General features: G+C 46.6%; 2 protein-coding genes across 6 annotated transcripts; one reads left to right on the forward strand and one right to left on the reverse strand.

Annotated features, from left to right (window-relative positions):
- Nucleotides 1-1,835: 1,835 nt before the first annotated feature.
- HNRNPUL2 (heterogeneous nuclear ribonucleoprotein U like 2) lies at nt 1,836-12,311 on the reverse strand. The gene is made up of 14 exons (XM_042904888.1): nt 11,266-12,311; nt 9,096-9,231; nt 8,730-8,806; nt 8,391-8,530; nt 7,997-8,087; nt 7,787-7,899; nt 7,068-7,331; nt 6,783-6,905; nt 6,278-6,406; nt 5,560-5,728; nt 3,668-3,868; nt 2,510-2,583; nt 2,147-2,254; nt 1,836-2,031 (listed from the first exon to the last, which is right to left on the reverse strand). Exons 1-14 carry the CDS (start codon nt 11,804-11,806, stop codon nt 1,954-1,956), a joined length of 2,244 nt encoding a protein of 747 aa, XP_042760822.1. The 5' UTR covers nt 11,807-12,311; the 3' UTR covers nt 1,836-1,953.
- Nucleotides 12,312-12,845: 534 nt separating this feature from the next.
- TTC9C (tetratricopeptide repeat domain 9C) lies at nt 12,846-19,860 on the forward strand. 5 transcript variants are annotated; one of them, XM_042904891.1, is made up of 4 exons: nt 12,846-12,931; nt 13,490-13,784; nt 16,748-16,930; nt 19,077-19,860. In XM_042904891.1, the coding sequence occupies exons 2-4, from the start codon at nt 13,547-13,549 to the stop codon at nt 19,169-19,171; spliced, it is 516 nt and encodes a 171-aa protein (XP_042760825.1). In that variant the 5' UTR covers nt 12,846-12,931; nt 13,490-13,546; the 3' UTR covers nt 19,172-19,860. The 5 variants fall into 5 exon arrangements, with proteins under 5 accessions (XP_042760825.1, XP_042760826.1, XP_042760824.1 ...); XM_042904892.1 differs by lacking the exon at nt 12,846-12,931 and adding an exon at nt 12,932-13,014; XM_042904890.1 differs by lacking the exon at nt 12,846-12,931 and adding an exon at nt 13,023-13,395.
- The last annotated feature ends 390 nt before the right edge of the window (nt 19,861-20,250 follow it).

Raw genomic sequence — 20,250 nt, forward strand, 5'->3', positions numbered from 1 at the left:
GCCTCCTTGCCTTGACACTACGAGCAAAGCTCTCTCAAACTCCCTTAACGATAAAAAGTGAGCGGGTTACAGAAAGGTTCATGCAATCACTTCACTCACTGCCTCACACAGATCCGTGATGGCACCACAAGGAAGCAGGCGCCAAGAGAAAGGACATTGTTAGGAGCAAGCAAACTTCCTTCGTGCCAGCACCCCTCTTCCAGCCTCAGGGTCAGAGGTACTTGTAGGGCAGAAGGGTGTATCGGGCAGGGGGTGACCAGAGGACCAGATGTGGGCCTGCCTGCCTCGGGAAGGGCTGCATGGAGGTATCAATGGAGGGAGGGAAAGGTCAAATCTCAGCACAGAATTTTCGGCAGAGAACTGCCCAGGGGAGGAAATGGACACGTCGTCTGGTAAGTAACACAACGCTACCCTGGGTCTTCCCTCACTAGCAAGTGCTGCGATACATGGTGTGTGCAGAGTAAGTTCTAGGCTGACAGAATGCTGAGCAGGAAGATGAATGAAAACTGAAGCTGAATGTTGAAAGAGCATTCTCATGTCCCACCCATATTCTCGAGCCCAGCAACCTGAAGCTGTTCATCAAGAACTGGGAGGGGGTTGGTAAAGTTACAAACAAACACTATCCCAATAGAAGTCTCTCGGCGAGAGGCCTCTGTGGGGACATGCAGGGACAGCACCCCCAGACAAATCCTGTTTGAAGATGCTGGGAGGGGGCGCTCCCTCTCATGCACACATTACACGCACTCACATTCTCGCTCTTCCCCAAGTTCAGCAGCCCCACTCCGAGCTGCCTCCCACCCCCCCCACCCCGCCCCCCGCCCCCCCGCCCCCCCCTTTCCTATTCACTCTCTACCTGTGTATCAAAAAAACCAGTAGGGCTCATGCCCTCCACACTGTATAAAATAGTTGCTATTCTCAGCACCTGGGCCTGGTAGCCCACACCACAGGATTCACCTATATACATCTCCTGCTGCAGTGAAAAGAATCCTGCTTCGTTTCTGTGTGAGCTGAAACCCTGAGAAACGCTCCTTCTCTCGCACTATAAGAGGACAGATGCTCTAACAGAGATGATTTCAGGGACTTCCCGCCTGTCTCAAGTTTGGAAGACAGAGTAGAGACTGGCAAGTCACAATCTTCAGGCTGAGGGCTTCGATGCCCTTCTCCCCCAGGAGTCTATGGAAACTCATTAACGGGTACATGGAGGGTGCCGGCTATTCTGCCCTGCAATCACGAACGGTCCCCGTGCCTCCTTGGCCTGGGAAGCCTCCAGAACGGAGCCGCCCGACGGGTGGTCTTCCAAGCCTCAGCCAAACAGCACGAGGCACGGGAAAGGGGAGACAGGGACGCTTTGGCCTCCCAGCCCACCAGACCGGATATCCCAAGAGGGAAAGGTCAGTAAAGAAAATACAAACGGTTAGTTGGTGCAAGTGATTGAGAAGAGCCAATCGTTTATTTTCACTGCCCCGGTCACAAGTGCTCCCTCTGTCCCCACTCCTGCCTGCTCCGGGGAGAGCGCCCTCATGGGCGTCCCCGCCCTCTCCGCACCACCTCCTCCGCTCTCCCTTCCTTGGCTGCCAGTCCAGCTGCCTTAGAATGTCAGAAGGGTGACATTTTTAGTTCTTTTCCTGTCCAACCGCAGGATACAGGACAGGCAGCCCTAAGTGCCGCTTTCTGCACAAATGTTTTTTGATTACAAATATCTAACTAGGTTTGAAATGTTTTATAGAATAAGACAATATTCTTTTCAACAAACTTTTAAAAAAAATGTACAGTTTTGTCGTTTCCACCTCCCCCCTCCCCTGCCCCTGCTTGCGCACCCTCCCCCCCACCGCCCCTCCCCGGCAGCTCAGCCCCACCCGAACAGCCCCTGTTTTCCTTGGTTGTGTTTTGGGGGGGTGCCTGGCACCCCTAGAGATTCAGCTTCATGGCTGACAGGCGAGCATGACAGGGGCTTCACCGATACCCTTGGTAACCGTAGTAGTTCCTGTAGTATCGGTCTCTGTCCTGGGGGTGGTAGTAGTAATTCTGCCACTAGAAGAGAGGGGAAACCCCATCACTCAGAGCCACAGCTGGCCAAGCACGGAGAGGCAGGACACTCATTCCTCTAGTCCTGCCACCCCCGCCCCCATCCCCAGAGGATACTCACATCCCGATTGTACTGTCTGTAATAGTCTCTGTATCTGTTGTACTCATAATCCCGCCCGTAGAATCGATCATAGTCTCCCCTGTATCGATCGTAGAAATTACGGTAACCCTGAGAAAGGAGAAGCGAAGACTGGTGGGCTTTGGGCGTCAGGATCCACTGCCATCCCGTTTTGAGTGAGACACACATCAGAGCTTGACATTATCAACAGGCTTAATCTTCCCAGAATAAATTCTTCCAGAGGAACACATTAAATGGGCAAAACCCTAAGCCCTGAGAAAACAGCCCAAACCACTCTGCTCCCCCAAGCCAGTAGGAATGGCCATCACAACCCAGAGGGAGGAGCAGAAGGAGAGCTGCACTCACCCCTCTGTTTCCAGACTGCCCCCAGTACTGCTGCCCGTAGGCCCGGTTGTCGTAGCCTCGGCGCTGCCCGCCCACTGGAAGAGAAATGGAGAGCGTGCTCACACAGCTGGCATGGGGTCCTGGCTCCACGTCTGAGTGGAAATCAAAAAGTCGGAGCCAAAGGCAATTCTGGGGGAATAGGAAGCCTGTTTCTGTCAGGCTCACACGGTGGTAATTAAGGCACCAGCCAGGAGCTTTTTAAAGAATCTGAAGGGGGGGGGGGGGTGGGCAGAGAAATAGAGACACAAGAAAACCAAGCCACCTTGCTTTGGAACCTGCCCAATTCCTGCAAAACATTTAAGATGGCAAAAGGATACATGGCAGAGTTAGAAACAGGAGTAAAAACTGCCATTCGTAGAATCACCGACTTTCAGTCTTGGAAGGGACCCCAGCTATCCTGTACCCCAGACCCATTATTTTATGCGAATGAAAAACAAAGTCTAAATAACAAGCTCCTTAGGGCAGAAACCTGGTATTCCCAGTGCCTGGCACACAGCAGACACTCAGAAGCTTTGCTGACTTACACACACACACACACACACACACACACACACATTTTTAAGGTCAAGTGAATGCACACTGTGGGGTTAACTGACAAACTAGATAGACATGCAGGAGAGAAGTGAATTCTACTACTAGCTTAACTTACTTTGGAACCCCCCCCCCCCCCCTAAATTACTGAATAATGCATTCACTTTCTGGTCTGCACAGCTGGCTTGATCCAACAGACAAAAGCAGCAAGAAAATTCGGGTTGGGAATCTAACCTCACTGCGTAAGTCCTGAGGACATACTGGAAAAGCGAAGCATGAGGTAAAGTGTGGGGCTCGTATTTAAGAATGAAAAAACACCTGCACGGGAAGCTTGCGCAAACGCTTTTCGAGACACAAACATTTTTGTTGAAAAGTAACTCCCTTTTGCTGAAGGATTATGGAAGAAGCGCAAGAAGGTGGTTGGTGGGGAGGGAAGGACACAGGAAGCATATGCTCCTATAATATAGAAGGTACTTCCTCATTGTCTGGGACTGGACTTGGTTTCCTTAGCCTTTCCCTGTGGCTCCTGCCGTGCGCAGCACAAAGAACAGACTGAGGCAGGGGGGCTGGCAGGTCCCCGGGACTCACCATAGCCTTGGCCTCGGCTTCGGTTCTGCCGGTTGCGCTTGTTTCGGTTGTTTCGGCGGTTTGTCCGCTTCTCGGAGGGGGGCAGCAGCTTCCTTGCCTCCTCCTTGTACTTAGTGACAATGGGCTGAGCTTCCTCCTTCTCCAGCTCCCCGTAGGTCACCTCATCCATATAGTCGCATTTTTCAGGCAGAGAGAAGTTGGCTGTAAGAGGAAGGGAGAAGCTTGTGGGAGCTGAAAAGCGCATACACCTGCAAGATCTCACCCCAAAAACCCCGCTGTAGGAAGAATGGGATTTTCTATGCACGTGAAGGTGCTGGGTTCATACCCACTGGCTTATCAGAAGTTTCCCCTAAACTGTAACAGTCCCAAGCAAAGGACTACTTGCAAATTAGATTTACCAGTTCTCAAGGGATCCGTAATAAATTAACAGTGAATTGGGTGAAAGTTTCTTATCAGGACAGATGAAGGTAGCCGGAGGCTAAAAATAACTGAGGAAATTTTGGTTGTTGGTTAGATAACATGCTAAGAGAGACTCCATGAGAAAGTGACCCAAACCAAAAAGCATTTACTTATCTATATGAGGAGAGAACAGGAGACAAGAGTACAAGCGGCCTCATTTACCACTTGTGCATGATGGGCCAGCACATTAGCCGGTCTCTAGACATCAAGTTCTGAGGGTGAGTCTCAGTGGAATTCAGCTCTATGGGGCTCTCTTGATCCTGAGATGAAGCCAGTCAGCCCTCAGTTTTATAAAACTGAACTAAATTCCTCCAAGGACCTGAATCAGCTATGGACTGGCATGGTTCACTCTGAGTCAACTTGGAGAATCCAGCTCTTAGATGTGTAACTAGCTCCCATGCCTGGGCATTATCAGAAGTTAAAGAGCCAGTAGCCGAGCAGACAGGTGGGATGACAGAAGCTAAAGGCAGCAAAGGGGGGAAAAAATCACACTCTAGAGGGAACAAGGGAACAGCAGGAAGTGGGATCAATCAAGATGGTTAATTCTGCCTCACGGAGATGCTGCTATAAGGCTTTGTATCATATTAAAAACTTCAGGCACACACCAAAAACCGAAACAAAAAAACAAGCCTAACGTGATATTAGAAATCAAGACATACTGGTAAGATTGTTCACTCCAAACTCCCCCCCTCCACCTTAAGATATAAATTCAATGAAGACAAAGCTTCATTTAATTCACTATTCCCCTATGCCTAAAAGAGTACTGGACAAACAGTGAACACCCTTGAAACTTTTACTAAATGAATAATGGAATCAACAAAGCCTCAGCTTTGAGTTTTAATCACCCTGTGGTCAGTCACTACCTCACTTTTTGTATCTTCTCTGGAATGAATCAAGGAGTTACTGCTGGGGCGGCTGGGTGGCTCAGTCGGTTGAGCGTCCGACTTCCGCTCAGGTCATGATCTCACAGCTCGTGAGTTCGAGCCCCGTGTCAGGCTCTGTACTAATAGCTCAGAGCCTGGAGCCTGCTTCTGCGTCTCCCTCTCTCTCTGCCCCTAACCCACTTGCATTCTGTCTCTGTCAAAAATAAATAAACATTAAAAAAAAAAAAAATTAAAAAAAAAAAAGGAGTTACTGCTTCTCCAGTTACTCTCCTCATTCATTTACCTACAAGTGCTTCCTTGATTTACTCTTAATTTACCATTAGTTTACTCTTTGGATTACACTTTTATTTTTCAGGTAAGCTCTATGTCCCACCCGGGACTCGAACTCATGACCCTGAGATCAAGAGATGCATGCTCTACCGACTGAGCCAGGTAGGTGCCGCCAGATTTACACTTTAGATGGGGAGAATCGCTCCAAGTGCTAAGAGGCCTTGGAAAGGTGTGCACTGACCAAGGACAGGCTCCCTAACTTGTGTAACATTAGCCCACCTTTCATCTCCAGCATTATAGACTCAGGCACATCATCTCCCTCCACTTCCTTCCTCAACTCCAGCCTCTTCTTCCAATCTTCCTCATTAGGAACAACCACCACCACTTTTCGACAGAAAGTCTTGAACAGCAACAGCTTCCGCCGTTGGCCAGAGTTGTACACGTTACACTAGGGACAGAAAGAACAAGAGATGTTTCAGGAATAAAAATTACCACTCGTATTCAACCGAAACACTTACTGAGCATCTTTTACAAGCGAAGCAAGAAATTAGGGGTCTTATAGACACAATTTCCTCTAATTCTTCAAACTCTATATGACAGGTATTACTCCGTTTCGCACATCAAAAAAACTGAGACTCAGAGACCAAGACTCGTCAAAGGCCACAAACCTAGTTAAGTGGTGGAGCCAGGAATCCACACAAGCTCCACCTCTCTTCCCATTGCCTCTATTATGTGTTTTATAGTCTGGTCCATATACTCTCTGGTAAAAACACGAATAAAAAGGTATCCCTGAATTCCAAAAACATTATGACTCAGTCATAGAACACAACCACTCGGTCATACTTAAGGAACCTGTTTCTGATCCTTAATTCTGTCTCCCTCTACATACGCACCCCGCTTGGACTGTAAGCCGTTTTATCAGATTAAATAGATGCCAAATCTTTCATCTTTGGACGGTCTGTAAAATCAGGTTTCTTGTCAATGTTTTCAACGATACCTGATCAAGAATGAAGTTCCTCTTTGTCCGGGAAGCAATCTGGACCAGCTTACTAAGGCACTGGGAGGCTTGCTGAACTAAAAGGTCTCTGCTTTTGGGGTCCATCTCTGGCTCCTCAAGCCCCTTCATCTGATGAGTTCAAGAGGAAGTGAAGAGAAACACAAGAAGTTATGCAGCAAGTTAAAACCCAAGAGTCACTGGTAAATGCCACCTCTTTTAATGCGATCAAAGCTATCATAGCTATTCATAGCATATCATTCCTATTCCTCAATGCTGTGAATGCATGCTGTCCACTCCCTAAGAGTCATTTCCATCTTGATCTGGACATGTTCCAGGTTTTATCTGCTTTGAGAAATCTGACAACACAGCAAAAAAAAAAAAAAACAAAAACAAAAACCAAAAGCCCTAAACATATATTAAGACCAACTCCACCAGGAAAGGGTTATAGGCATTTACTTGGAACCTCCAGAGCAAATACCACAGCTCACCTCTCCCAGCAACTCACCCTCATTTGACTGATCACAGTCTCAGCTCCCAGGACATTGTATCTTTTCTCAGGGTTTTCTTTTGCGTATTTTAGTGCCCACTGGGTCTTTCCAGATCCAGGCAGTCCAACCATCAGAATCACCTACAAGTAAACAGAACCAGGAATGCCATGAAAACTAAGTGAGGGTCAGGTTCATAAAGCCCAATTTAAGAACATCATCATCTGCCCAGTCAGGTGAAGCTTTAAGAAAAGTCTTCAAGCCAACCATTCCAAAGCGTAAGTTTTGCACACCGTTTGGCATACCTCACACTGATCTATTGTCTTGGGAGGGACTGCAGTGCGCACACGCTCCTCGACAGGCACAGCATGGATGAACACAAACTCTTCCGGTGGTGGGAAGAAGGGCTCCTCCTTCTGACCAAAGTTTAATTCTACAACACAATTTTTGCAGAGGACATGGGGTAGGAGGGCCCGTTCTGCCAGGGATTCCTTGTTGATCCGGAATGCCACACCTAGGTCTTCTCCATTCTTGGAAAAGGAAAGTTCTACTTCTTCAGCCTCAAAATTCTACAGTGACAACAAACAAGAGCATTCAAGACCTTACAGGAGTTGAGACTGATTAAATCTTGCAATTTAACCTTTAAAAGAAAAACAAAACAAAACAGACTGCTAAACACAACTAAGCAAACAATACATCAAATGCATAGAAGAGTGGGGTGCCTGGGTGGCTCAGTCGGTTAAGCGTCTGACTTTGGCTCAGGGCATGATCTCGCGGTTTGTGAGTTCGAGCCCCACATCGGGCTCTGTGCTGACAGCTCAGAGCCTGGAGCCTGCTTCAGATTCTGTCTCTCTCCATCTCTCAGCCCCTCCCCTGCTCATGCTCTGTGTTTAACGTTAAGTAAACGTTAAAAAAAAGTTTGTTTTAAATGCATAGAAGACAGCAGCTGTTAGGAAGCAAGTTGAATTCCCAGTGCCCTCTACTCACTTCTCACTAAGAATCCACAACTTTTAGGAGCACTTACAGCAAAGCAGCCAATGACATCATTCTCCCCAAAACTCTGGCCAAATTCCTCAAATTGCCCATTCTCTGCCTTGAGTCCTCGTCCATCGAAACCATAAGAGAATTCATCCTCACCTAGAACAGACAGCAAATTAGTTACCTATACCCAAATTTCCCACGGAATAAACGGCACGGCAGCAAACACTAACGATTCAGTTAAAAAGAACGTTACCAAGCTGTGGACGGGAAAAATCAACAGACCATCCAACTCGAAGCAGAGAAACCTCTGTGCAGCCTTCTTTCATCGGGAGATTCTGGGTTACCTGGCCAAGTCAGAAAAGGAACTCTCAGATACTCCGACCAACTCAGGAGCAAAGTCTGAGCTGGAAAGACAAGACTTGTGTATCAACTGAAAACAACTGTCACAACTCAACCTCAGAATACCAGCGATCAGTGAATTTAAACCAAAGCCACGGGAGTCAATTTGTCGGTTACCGAAGCTAAGGTTATCATTCAAGTGTGGTGCCTTTTCTGCATTAATAAAATACTGGGGGGCAGGAACCAGTACGTAGCAGTCTAATAAATAATTTAATAAACAAATGGTCTTAATGAGCTGTATACACTACCTTGGCCTCAAAGCAGACTTTCCCCTTTGTCACACCGTAGGTACTCCTTGCCCCAGACCAAAGGGTGGGGAACTTCTCTGAGAAAAGCGGCTGCCCTCCATAGCGGTCTTTGCTCACTTGAAAATGGAGATCCGAGGTATCTGTTAGAAAGAAACAATCTGTTTATTCCAAAGCCCAACACTTGAAAATCATCAACAGAACGCAAATCTACCCAGGTGTCAAGAATGGATACAAAGTCTCCTATTGCTAAATCTCTTAAAATTCGCAGGCCATGAAGTTTTAATCTCCAAAATCACTTTGGGTTGGTTGAAAACCCCAACCTGTCTGCCTTATACATACACGTGTCCAGGTTCACAAGAGTTTGATCCTCCTCCTCATCTTTTGCCTCTTCTTCAGGGGGTGGTGGAGACTTTGAGCTATAGGTATGAAAGAAAAGCAAATACGGTGTATCCAAAGCCCTCTTCTTTGAGGGGTGTCTGTATCAAGTCTTAAACTATCAGTGAATATAAAATTCCAGCAGACAGCTTCTATCAGCAAATGAGAAAAGAGCAACAGGAGCTTTCAGAGTGGATTCAATCTGAAACTTACGCCTAGAAAAATCTATTGCATTTTTAAGCCACCCCTTTCCATACTCTCCAATCAACATCAGGTAGATAACAAATCAGAGCAGACACCCCTTTCAATGAAGGGGACCGTTTCCCTCACCGGCTGTGGTAAGCCTCCTCTCGGAATTCATAGTAAGCTCGGCCATGTTCATCCTTCTCATCCCGCTGTCTCTTTACCCCCCGCCGCTCACCATCTGAGCCTGCTGGTTTTGACTTTTCACTATCTTGGTCATCTCCTACAAAAAGGAGGGAAAGAAAATCAGTTTTCATCTTGGAGCGTAGAATAAGCTCAGAACCAATAGAAACTAAAGGGGCTGAGTAGCTGTCTAATCAGAATAGCCAGGTTCTTCCCACTGTATCCACAGAACGTTTTATTTCCAAAGATCATCTTCCTGTCACTGGCTGATTATTTCATAAGAAAGAAAAGAAAAGAAAAGAAAAGAAAAGAAAAGAAAAGAAAAGAAAAGAAAAGAAAAGAAAAGGAAAAAAAGAAGAAAAAAGAAAAGAGAAAAGAATGGAAAAGAAAAAAGGATGGACATTATGGGCTAATTACAGTCAAGCAGCAGATAAAAATTGGACAATTTTTGCATTCTAAATTTATCTGCTTAAATCAGGTCAAACTTGCAGATTTTCCCACCAATATGACATTTAAAAAAATCCTCTAAGTCTTTAAAGAATTTCATAGGTTAATTTAATTTTGACTCTTGATTGTCAGGTTTGGATGTAAACTAGGCACTTAATACACATTTTCCAACATTTTCCCACAGCTTCATGATACAGAAGCCTGAGCGTATGTGTCTTTTTTAAAGAGTTTGCCTTTGCAGCTTTACAATGCACAGCCATCCACAGCTTTTACTTGTACAGCAAACAGACTCAGGTGCATATTCACAGCTGTACTTCTATCATGGAATTTTTTTTTTTTTTTTTAACTGAAGGTTGCCAAGAGCAAACCATTAAGTCACAAGAGACCCATAAATAATACTGCATCTTTACTGCACATAATTTGGGGTAGAAAGGTGTTGTCGTATATTTAGCAACATTCTCTGCAAGAGGGAAAAAAACTGGACTTTTTCTTCAAGCTTTTGTAGTTTGCAACGTTAAGGTTTTCAACAATAATTTCCTTAAAGCGGTCCTTTATCCCTCAACCTTTTTTATCTTCTATTTGGGATACACACGAAGTCAAAGGTTATGTAATGGGATTTTTGTTCCAGGACACAGAACAAACAATCTGCAACTTGCATGTGACTGTCTTAGAAAGGGTTCCAATTATACCATGATTACTTATAGCATCCTAAAAAAATGTAAGAATTAAGGCACCCCACTACACAGCAAGACTTGGAAGCACCTCTAGTTTTCCTGCCTACTCTCACAGATAATTACGGATTTGGTCTAACCATCCAATCACTTCAAAAGAAGAGAGAGAAAGGTCACTAACTCCCTGGGCAACTCTACACACTCTCTTCCACGAGGTTATTCCGTGAACCCCCCGACACCTCAATAGTTCCAATTCAGGAAGTCAGGGACCTAAAATTTAAAAATGCTTTAAGTGCACAGCCAATCCACAAATTTGTCCATCGGCAGACTCAGTGGAAAAATTAAAACTTAATCATAAGAATTCAAGCAAGGTAAAACATCTAGCCAACTGGTGTTAACTAACTTACTCTAAACGCACTAGATTAAGACTTTCCCTTCACTAGTTAACTATTAAACTCCACACCCTCAAACCACAGGCTGCTAAAGCAGGAGCAAGGTTAGATTTTCAGATTCACTGTGTGGCTCAAGCGCCAGTAACGTGATGGAGCGGACTTTGGCGAACTTAGCCTATTGCTTAATATTTTTAAGGCGGAAATACCAATAGGTAACCCAAAGGCCAAAGCCTCCAACAGTCCTGTCTGGCTGTCCCTGCAATAGCCAATTTCTCATCGCATTCCCGCTTTAGGAAAAGATAACCAATACGGCGGGAGACTGCTCCACAGGTAGCTCACAAGCAGTTCGCATGCAAAATCGCTCACTTCCATCCACCACCGCCAAGGAACCAAGTTAGGCAGGAAGCTCCCTCTTGCAGAGAGGGGGGCCGCCAAAGGCAGTCAAACCCTCCAGAAAGGTGGGTAGAGAACGAAAGCCACCTCCCCTGGGGAGAGAGTCCCACCAAAAGGCGATGGGAATCTTGCGCTTTCGGGCAAGCGAGAACAAGGAAACGGACCCCGCAGTGCATGGCTGACTGCTGGGTCGGGGCAGTTTGGAGCCGGGCTCCGCTACCAGCTCCTCACCCTGTTCCTCTGCGGCCTTGTCACCCGGAGCTTCGGATCCTGGTGTCTCGTCCCCGCTCCGCTCCTCCGGCTCGTCTTCCTCCCCCTTGCCGGTGCCCTGCTCTTCGCCACCATTTACCCCACCTGACCCGGCCGTGGCCTCCTCTGCCGGCTTCTCGGAAGCATCGGGCTCGGCCGCGGCCTCCATGGCTGCCGCCTCCGGGGGCTCCGGCGGCGGCTGCGCGGCCTGGCCCGAGGCCTGGGCAGGAGGTGGCTCTTCGTCCTCGTCCTCAAGCAGCGCCTCCTCGTCCTCCTCCTCCTCTTCTTCGTCCTCCTCCTCGTCCCCGCCCGGGCCACCGCCCGACGCGGCCACAGGCCGAGGCTCCGCCTTGCAGGCCCCGCCGGGCCCGGCCCCGCCACCGCCGGCCTCGTCCTCGAGCATCTCGGCGTCCAGCGCCTCCTGCAGCCGCTGCGCCAGATCCACCTTGAGGCCGCGCGAGTCCAGGCCCCGCCGCTGCAGCTCAGACCGCAGCTCGGTCACTTTCAGCCGCTTCACCTCCATCGCCACCGCCGCCTCCTCCGCCTCCCGCCGCCTCCTCCCCTGCGAACCGTCGACCGAGCCCGACCGCGCAGGCGCCGCCGCCGCCCGCCTCCGCCTCACGCGCCAGCACTGAGCCCGCGCGAGCGAGCGCACGCACGTACGCACGCAGGCACGAAGGCCGCGCGCAGCCTCCGCTACGTAGTGTTTGTTTCTCCCTCTCCTCCCCTCCCCCTTTCGGCTCACTGAGCCCAAAACAACGCAGCGGGGAACAGCTTTCCTTCCTGCCCCCTCGGTTCCCCTGCCGCGGGCGGGCGCGCGCCGAGGACGACCGATTTCCCTCCCCTTACCTCCCGCCCCCTCTCACCCCTGGGCCAATCGCCGCCAGTGATTCCACCGCGCAGCCGCACCGGAGCCGGAGCCGGGAAGGACTGGCTACGGCTCAAGTGCCTCGTAGCACGGCGGCGTGTGCGCGCCCGCCTTCCGTACTTCCAGCCATGGGCTCTGCGCAGACGCCCGGAGCTCCCTTCCTGCACGCCCCTCCCACCCCGTCACCACCCTTACTCCCGTCTGGCTTCCGATCGAGCTGTCGTCTAAAGTCTTGCTTGCTAGTCTTTCTTCCCTACTGGCTATACGTCCCCCCCAGCTTCTTGAGAGTTAAAAAAAAAAAAAGCCCAGGAGGGATGCTGTAGCGACTTTAAAGCCGCCTAGCAATTGTCTGCTTAGTAAACAAAGGGCTTCCTCAAACTAAGGAATACAGCGACACCCTCCCCCCCACCCCGGCCCTCTTCTCTGAATCCTTTAACTTCTCTACCCAGCAACAGACGCCTGGACCTCGCCTTTTAGCTTTCTTATTGGCCAACTTGAATCGTCATCTGCAATTCTGATTGGTTATCCGTGATCGGCCGGATTCTTCCAATTGGCGAAGCTGACGGGAGATTTCCCCGCCGCCCCGCCCCGGGTTGATCTGCAGGGGGCTGTAGAGGCGGGGTAGCTTCTGCGGGATTATTTTTCCGGGGCCGCTTTTGATTGGACGGTGTGGCGCATTGCGCGCGACCCTTCAGATACCAAACTGCCGAGACGTCGGTCCCGGTCGTCTAAGTGCTTCCGCCCGTAAACCGAAGCCGAGGGGGAGACTTCCGTGCTTGGGTATTTGCAGAGGGCGAGGGGTTGGCCGCGGAGCTTGGTGGGCTTGTAACTGAGCTGCTCTGCGGCCGCGCCAGCTTAAGTCTGTGAGTTGGTTGCACAAACCACATTCAGCTCGGTCCCCAGCTTCTGATACCGACATAAACAAATGCTTATTTAATACGCGCAAAAAAAGACCAGGAGTGGTGGCAAGCCCCGTAGACCTTTTTTAGCAGTTGTCCCCGCCTATTCCCTTCCACTTCCGGGTCAAGAAGGTGTGTCCAAGAGAAAGGAGGAAGCAAATTCCGCCGGCATTCCCACGCCTGCCACAGTTCCTTAGCCCGGCCCTTCCTTTTTCGGGAGGGTCTCTTCACCCCGGAGTCTCCTCTTTATGAAATCACTTAATCTCTGGCTTTGCTGTTCCCACATCCTCTCCCTGATTAGTCCTGTACGTTTAAAGATTGAAAATTACTACAGAGAAGAGACAAGTAAAACTCATTCCCGGGGGGCGTCCTGGAGAGGGCTAATTTCCTGCCTTCTTAAATCGGCTATCTAAATCAGTTGTTTTGCTCCCATCTCCAGAGCTTCAATTGCTCTTTCGCGTCCCAGTTCCACAAGAGCTCTGGGCGACAAAGAGTTATGGAGAAGCGCCTGCAGGAGGCTCAACTGTACAAGGAGAAAGGGAACCAACGTTACCGAGAAGGGAAGTACCGAGATGCTGTAAGTAGGTACCATCGAGCTCTGCTTCAGCTGCGGGGTCTGGATCCAAGTCTGCCCTCCCCGATACCTAATCTAGGACCTCAGGGCCCGGCCCTCACACCTGAACAAGAGAACATACTGCACACCACCCAGACAGACTGCTACAACAATCTAGCTGGTAAGAACAGGGCTGAAGGGTGGGTAGAGTATCAGGGCAGGCACATGAAAATCCGTGAACATTAGGGAAAAGCACGGGTGTGCTTTTCTGCTGTCATGTACTTATTCTGCCATGAATCGAAATACGTTTCCAATCTATGGGCCTCTAAATGAGTTTCTATAGAGCCATGCTTCTCAAACTTAACCTGGAGAGTTTGTTAACTCAGCCCCACCCCTAGAGATTCCGATTTAATGGAGCTGAGTGGGAGAGGCACTACCGATTTGCATTTCTAACAAATTTCCAGGTGATGCTGATAGGTTTAGGGAATTTTGCACGCTCTAGAACAAACACTGAACTTATGTTTAGGGCGTTGTTTCTTTAATATTTATAATAGAGGAAAGAAGGCATTTGCTCCAGCGGGTGGTGTGAGACATTATTAGATGTTTGGACAGCTTTTGTTCGTTTTTCTCCTTCCTTTAAATCAGTTCCTGGATAACTAGGATCTCCCATCTCCATATGAACTTGGGTGAAGAGATGGATGCCAGAATCTGTATCACTAGGATTGATCTACTAAAAGAAAGGAGACTTCGTAGAGGTCTGTTCTATGGCAGGCAAAATAATCATGGAGCTAATTAAATTATTTTGGAGTATATTAAAGCATTCTAATGACCCCAGCTGAGGCTATGGAAATTATTAGGGTTAGTTTTTATACTTCGTAATGGTTGTTTAAAAGTGATTTTTTTTTTTTTTTTTTTTTTTTTTTAACTACAGTAGTTTTCCGCTATGGTTTGGTGAAAATCTAGCTTTTTTACAGTGTGAGTCCAGTGCTACTCTCAGATTCAGGTAACAATAGTCATTATGGTAGCTAATGTTTCAATTCATTAAGTTCAATTACTTATTGGGTACTAAGGAACTAAGGATATAGGAGTATAATAAGGTAAAGAGTGCTGCTCTCTCGGAACATATATTCAAGTAAGGGAGATGGACAATTAACAAAGGTAACATACATATTATATTGGAAGGTGGCAAGTGCTGTGGAAAGGAATAAAGCAGATGGGCACAGTGAGTGCCGCAGGCATGGGAATGTTCACTTTTAAAGAGAGTGATCAGCCAGTGTCTTCACTCTCCAGGTGGACCTGAAGTCAAAGCCTATGGCTTAGCCATCCATAGAGCGTCCACTTGGGAGTGCTTGGGAGATGCTCCATAAAGAACTTACTGGATTAGCCATTTTCACTTATTGAGTGCCTGTAACACGTGGGGCAGTTTATGTACAATATCTCTCATCTTCAAATTCTACAAGATACTTGTGATTATCCCCATTTTACCGATAAGGTAATGAGATCGGCTCGCTGCTGAAAATCCTCCAATGGCATTTCATTAGACTTAGGGAAAAAACCCAAACTCTGACCCTCACCTTCAGGGCCTGACATGGTCTGGCTCCTCCAATACACGGAATTTGCAAAACCCATTTCTACCTTCCAGCTTTATAGACTTTCTTCTTTCTCAGCTAGAATGCCCCGTCCCTTGAATGACCCTTGTCATTCAGATCTTGGGTCAAAAGTCACTTTCTTCGAGAGTCTTCGATAATCAAGCATGACCCTGGCTTCATTCACTTCATCCCAATACAGTTCTGTTTTTTTGTTTTTTGGGGTTTTTTTTTTTTTTTTCAAAGCAATTTAGAAAATCCGTTTGTTTATTGTGTACTCCTTCTACTTGGGGACTAGGATGTGAGTGGTGTTTACTCATCAAGAGGTCTGCCTTGTTCCTCTTACCCACTGCTCCTAGCTCTCCCCAGCCTGTGGTCGGTGCTGCAGAACCAGTTGTCAGATAATGAATGAAGCTACAGTAATGGGTTAGTTAAGTATAAACCATATGACCACTTGGTGGGGATATTGTAGAAGGGATGCAGACATAAGCCCAGGCCCTTTAAGTCCTCGGAAGCCCTGATTCTCCTTTCTTCTCAGCACCATGATTAAATAATACTATGTTTAATTCCTACAGTCATGAAATAGGGAGCACGTTTCTCTTCTTAATTATAGAAAGGCTGAGCATTGTCTCCTAAACAGATTTGGATTTCAAAGTCCCATTATGTAATCCAAGGGAGTAGTGAGTAATATATCATCATTTTTAATGATGGGGACGCCTAGGTGGCTCAGTCGGTTGGGCGTCTGACTTCGGCTCAGGTCACGATCTTGCAGTCTGTGGGTTCGCGCCCTGCGTTAGGCTCTGTGCTGACAGCTCAGAGCCTGGAGCCTGCTTCGGATTCTGTGTCTCCCTCTCTCTCTCTCTGCCCCTCCCCTGCTCATGCTCTGTCTCTCTCTGTCTCAAAAATAAATAAAAACGTTAAAAAAAAATTTTTTTTTAAATGACGATTTGGGAATTAGAGAGTCCTTGGTTCAAATTTCTTATTCCACCCAGAAGCTGTAGGATCTTCGACAAGTTCCTTTACGTCTCTGAGCCTTGATTTCTTTGTCCACTAAATGGAGATAGTAACACTTAACCAATTTCGTAGCGTGGATGAGAAGATTAAATGAGATAAAGCACAAAGCACGGTGCTGCTATTTCCTCACACAATTGATGGCAGCCATTGTTGTTTGTAAAGCTGCAGTGTGATAATTGTGGTTAGATGGAGGGCTCAAGATGGAGAGCCTTGGGTAGAAGAGAAACAGAGAAGAAGAATTTTAAACACATTTTAAAGTATGTTCCTGTCAGTTTTATAGCTGGGCCTAACCCACCAGTAGGCACATAATAAGCGTTCAGTAGATATTAAAGTTGATTAGAAGGCATGTAATGCTTTTGTTCACTGTTGCATCCCCAGTGCCTAGAAGAAAGTCTGGCCCATGGTAGACCTTTGGATGTATTAGTTGGGTGAGTGAATGTTGTTGGTATCGTCCTCTGTTTGATGCAGCCTTGAGTTGGCCACTAGAACTTCACGTAATAAGTCCCTCTTTGCTCTTCTGTCTTCTTTTCATTTGGCCTGTTAGCCTGTCTCCTTCAGATGGAGCCAGTAAACTACGAACGAGTGAAAGAATACAGTCAGAAAGTCCTGGAACGACAGCCTGATAATGCCAAGGCCTTGTATCGGGCTGGAGTGGCCTTTTTTCATCTGCAGGACTATGACCAGGCTCAGCACTACCTCCTGGCTGCTGTCAATAGGCAGCCAAAAGGTGAGAGAGAAGGGGACCGAAGTGGTAAGGACAAATGAAATTGTCTTGCTGAGGTGGTATCGGTGGAATGGGGGATTTATTTTACTTCTTTCAATTTACCGAATTTTTAAAAAGCTTATTTATTTTGCAAGAGAGCGAGCGAGCACATGCATGCACACGAACAGGGTACAGGGCAGAGAGAGGGGGAAGGAGAAGGAGAATCCCAAGCGGGCTCCACGCTGTTAGCGCAGAGCTCGATGCGGGGCTCGATCTCATGAACTGTGAGATGATGACCTGAGCCAAAATCAAGAGCCGGGTGCTTAACTGACTGAGCCACCCAGGCGCCCCTTGAAATTTTTTCGACTAGGTAATAATATATTCATATAGTTCAAAATTCAAAAAGTCTGAAGAGGTGTTTGAGAAACTGGCCTTCTTCTATTCCTGTATTCTTGCCTCCACAAGAAAGCAATATTGTACACCCTCCAGAAGTATTATGCTTCACCAGGCATACACACCATCTCCCTTCCTTCCCCCGGTGAAAGAGATTGTAAAGCATTGTTTTTCAAGTTTCTGTTCCGAGATTGTAACTGAAGTAGGATCTGTATTCCAATCAATATACTTGCTGATCCTCCTTTCTGCCAGTTCCCCAGCTGGGTCTGGCCTTGGCCTTAGCTATCATTTTATTCTTTTAGCTCCGCTAAGCCCAGGTATGACCCAGAAAAGGGGCAGGCCTACCTAGAGAGAATTTGAGACTTGGTACTTGTTTCCAAGGCAGAGATACCGCGAAGTGGATAACAGACTCACTCCTGTGTTGGTGGTTCAGCACTGAAAATTCTCTCCCATTTTGCATTCTGGCTCAGAGTGGCTACTAGATGCTAGAGGTAGAGGGTCCCCCAGGGTAACGATGCAGCAAAAATTCTCTAAATGATTGGGGGAGGGGGAGACACCTGGCTAGCTCAGTCGGTGGAGCAGGTGACTCTTGATCTCAGGGATGTGGGTTTCGAGCCCCCATGGTGGGTGTAGAGATTACTTAAAAATAAAACCTTTAAAATCTTTAAAATCAAAATGAAATAAATGAATGGGAAAGCCACTGTGAATTAATAAAGACATAAAACATGAGGCATTTGCTCGTGTTTCTTACCTTCAAGTACATAGATGAACTGCACCCATGTAGAGTATTTTAGAGGCTCTGCTGTAACAATAGCTGTTTCTTCAAGCTCTTTCTCATGATCAGATTAAGAACCAGCCAGCCCTGACCGTACAGAGATTTTTCTCCCTGGACAGAGATTTTTTTTTTTTAATTCAAAGTGGTATTAATGAATGAGATTGACTGTTGCAAAGAATAGTTGTGATCTATTCAGATCTTAGAAAGATTTTTAAAATCAAAAGTATGTGTGGGGTTGGGGAGTGGGGAGATGGCAGCAGGGTAGGAGGACCCTAGGCTCGCCTCGTCCCACGAATGCAGCTAGAGAACTATCAAATCATCCTTAATACCCCAGAAATCAACCTGAGGCCTGGCAGAACAAACCCCGCAACTAAAGATAGAGAAGAGGTCACATCGAAGAAGGGCCAAAATAGCATTTAAAGTCATATACCCATGCTTATGTGTATTTCTTCACAGGAAGATTCCTGGACTTTGGAGAGTAAAAAATACTCTGCATGTTTTATAGATACAAACAAACTTATTTTCCCAGAGAATATATTTATTCTGATACTTACAGAATCAGTAATAAGTAAGCTCAAATGATTCCAGATTCAGAAATCTGGTTCTCCTCAAACCCACTTTCTATAGGAAGTCCTTTGAAAGATTGGAGTCTTGATTCAAAATAATAGTGCTGGTTTTTATCGTTTATGTGGAATGTCCTTTGCGGTTATCTCTGATCTATTTTTGTAAAATAACCTCATCCCTAAAGTGGGGGGTTAAAATGCTAACTTGCATAAACCAGTGACAATAACTTGGTATTTTCCCTAAGTATTCATAATCAGTATGTTTGTTTTGAACGTTTTAAAGGGACTTGTTTATTATTTTTATCCACGCCTAAAAAATATCTGACTCTATAAAAGTCAGTTGTGGTGGGGAAAGAAGTGTGTGAACCATCCTTTCCTACCACAAGGTGTGATCATGTTCTAACTGTGTCTCTAATTGCCTCCTTTGCCCTATTCTAAGACGCCAATGTCCGGCGGTACCTCCAGCTAACTCAGTCGGAACTCAGTAGCTACCATCAGAAGGAGAAGCAGCTGTACCTGGGCATGTTTGGTTAACAAAAGAAGAAAGACGCTCCTCTACTTGAACTTAGGTGAACCATTAAAGACCCATCGAGGGGAAACCTGAGCCTCAGCAAGAGAAATTAACCCCATACCTCTGACCCAGGTGGATTTCTGTTTTCTTTCTAGCTCTGCACAAACTCTTTGGCACTTAAGCAGGCTGTGTCTTTTTTTTGCCTGTCCATCTACGTATTTGTATAGCTTTCCATACGTGATATTCTTGGAGATGTTTGCTTTGAGAAATACAATCAGCTATATGTGAAATAATCCTGTCTATGGCATAGATTTTAACGATAGATGTTGTTAGATGTGCCCATATGCAGAGGAAAAAGCTCATAAGGATGAAATCACGATCACAAAGTTTTTTCTTTGGTTCCTCAGCTTCCCAAAGCCAAAGTTACATAGGCCACAACCCAGGAAATATATTTTTTTGTGAAAATAGACAATTACAAGTTGGACCCACATGACTTAAACGATTTGAAATTAACCATTTTGATTAAATCAAATTCCTTATGTACATTCAGACCTCCGCCCCACAAAAGTATCTGGTTCCTATTTTTTCTGGTGATAATTTCTAGTCCCTGGTATTGTTCATACTCAGATCATTCATACAATATGCTTATTTATTTTTTTCATTAAACTCTCCTATCTTAAAACCTTGAGTCAAGCATTTAAGTATTTAATAAGTCTTCAGCCTCGTGCCAAAAAACCCCCCAAACCCTAAGTAAACATTTTCTTTTTTAACACGTGCATATCTATAGTATGCTCATTTCTCTTAAAAAAAAGGGTGGGGCGGAGGGGACAGGTTGCTGCGTCTTCTTGAAACAATACCATGAAAGAGCAGGATAAAAACATCAGTCTGTTCTTTCCCCGTCACCTTGTATTATGCAAAAGCTCAGTTCCTTACAGAGGAGGGAAATGAGGAAGAGTTCTCCTTCCCTAGTGCTTAAGCTCCCCATGGAACTTTCTGGAAGTTTTGTCAGTGCAGGCTGTGGACCCGGTACAGTCATGTCTCCGTAGGAAGTTCCATCGACCAGGAGATCCTTTGCCATTTTGTGCGCTTGTTGTGAATAATG

This window comes from Panthera leo, chromosome D1, assembly GCF_018350215.1.
Source record: "Panthera leo isolate Ple1 chromosome D1, P.leo_Ple1_pat1.1, whole genome shotgun sequence".
NCBI lineage: Eukaryota > Metazoa > Chordata > Mammalia > Carnivora > Felidae > Panthera > Panthera leo.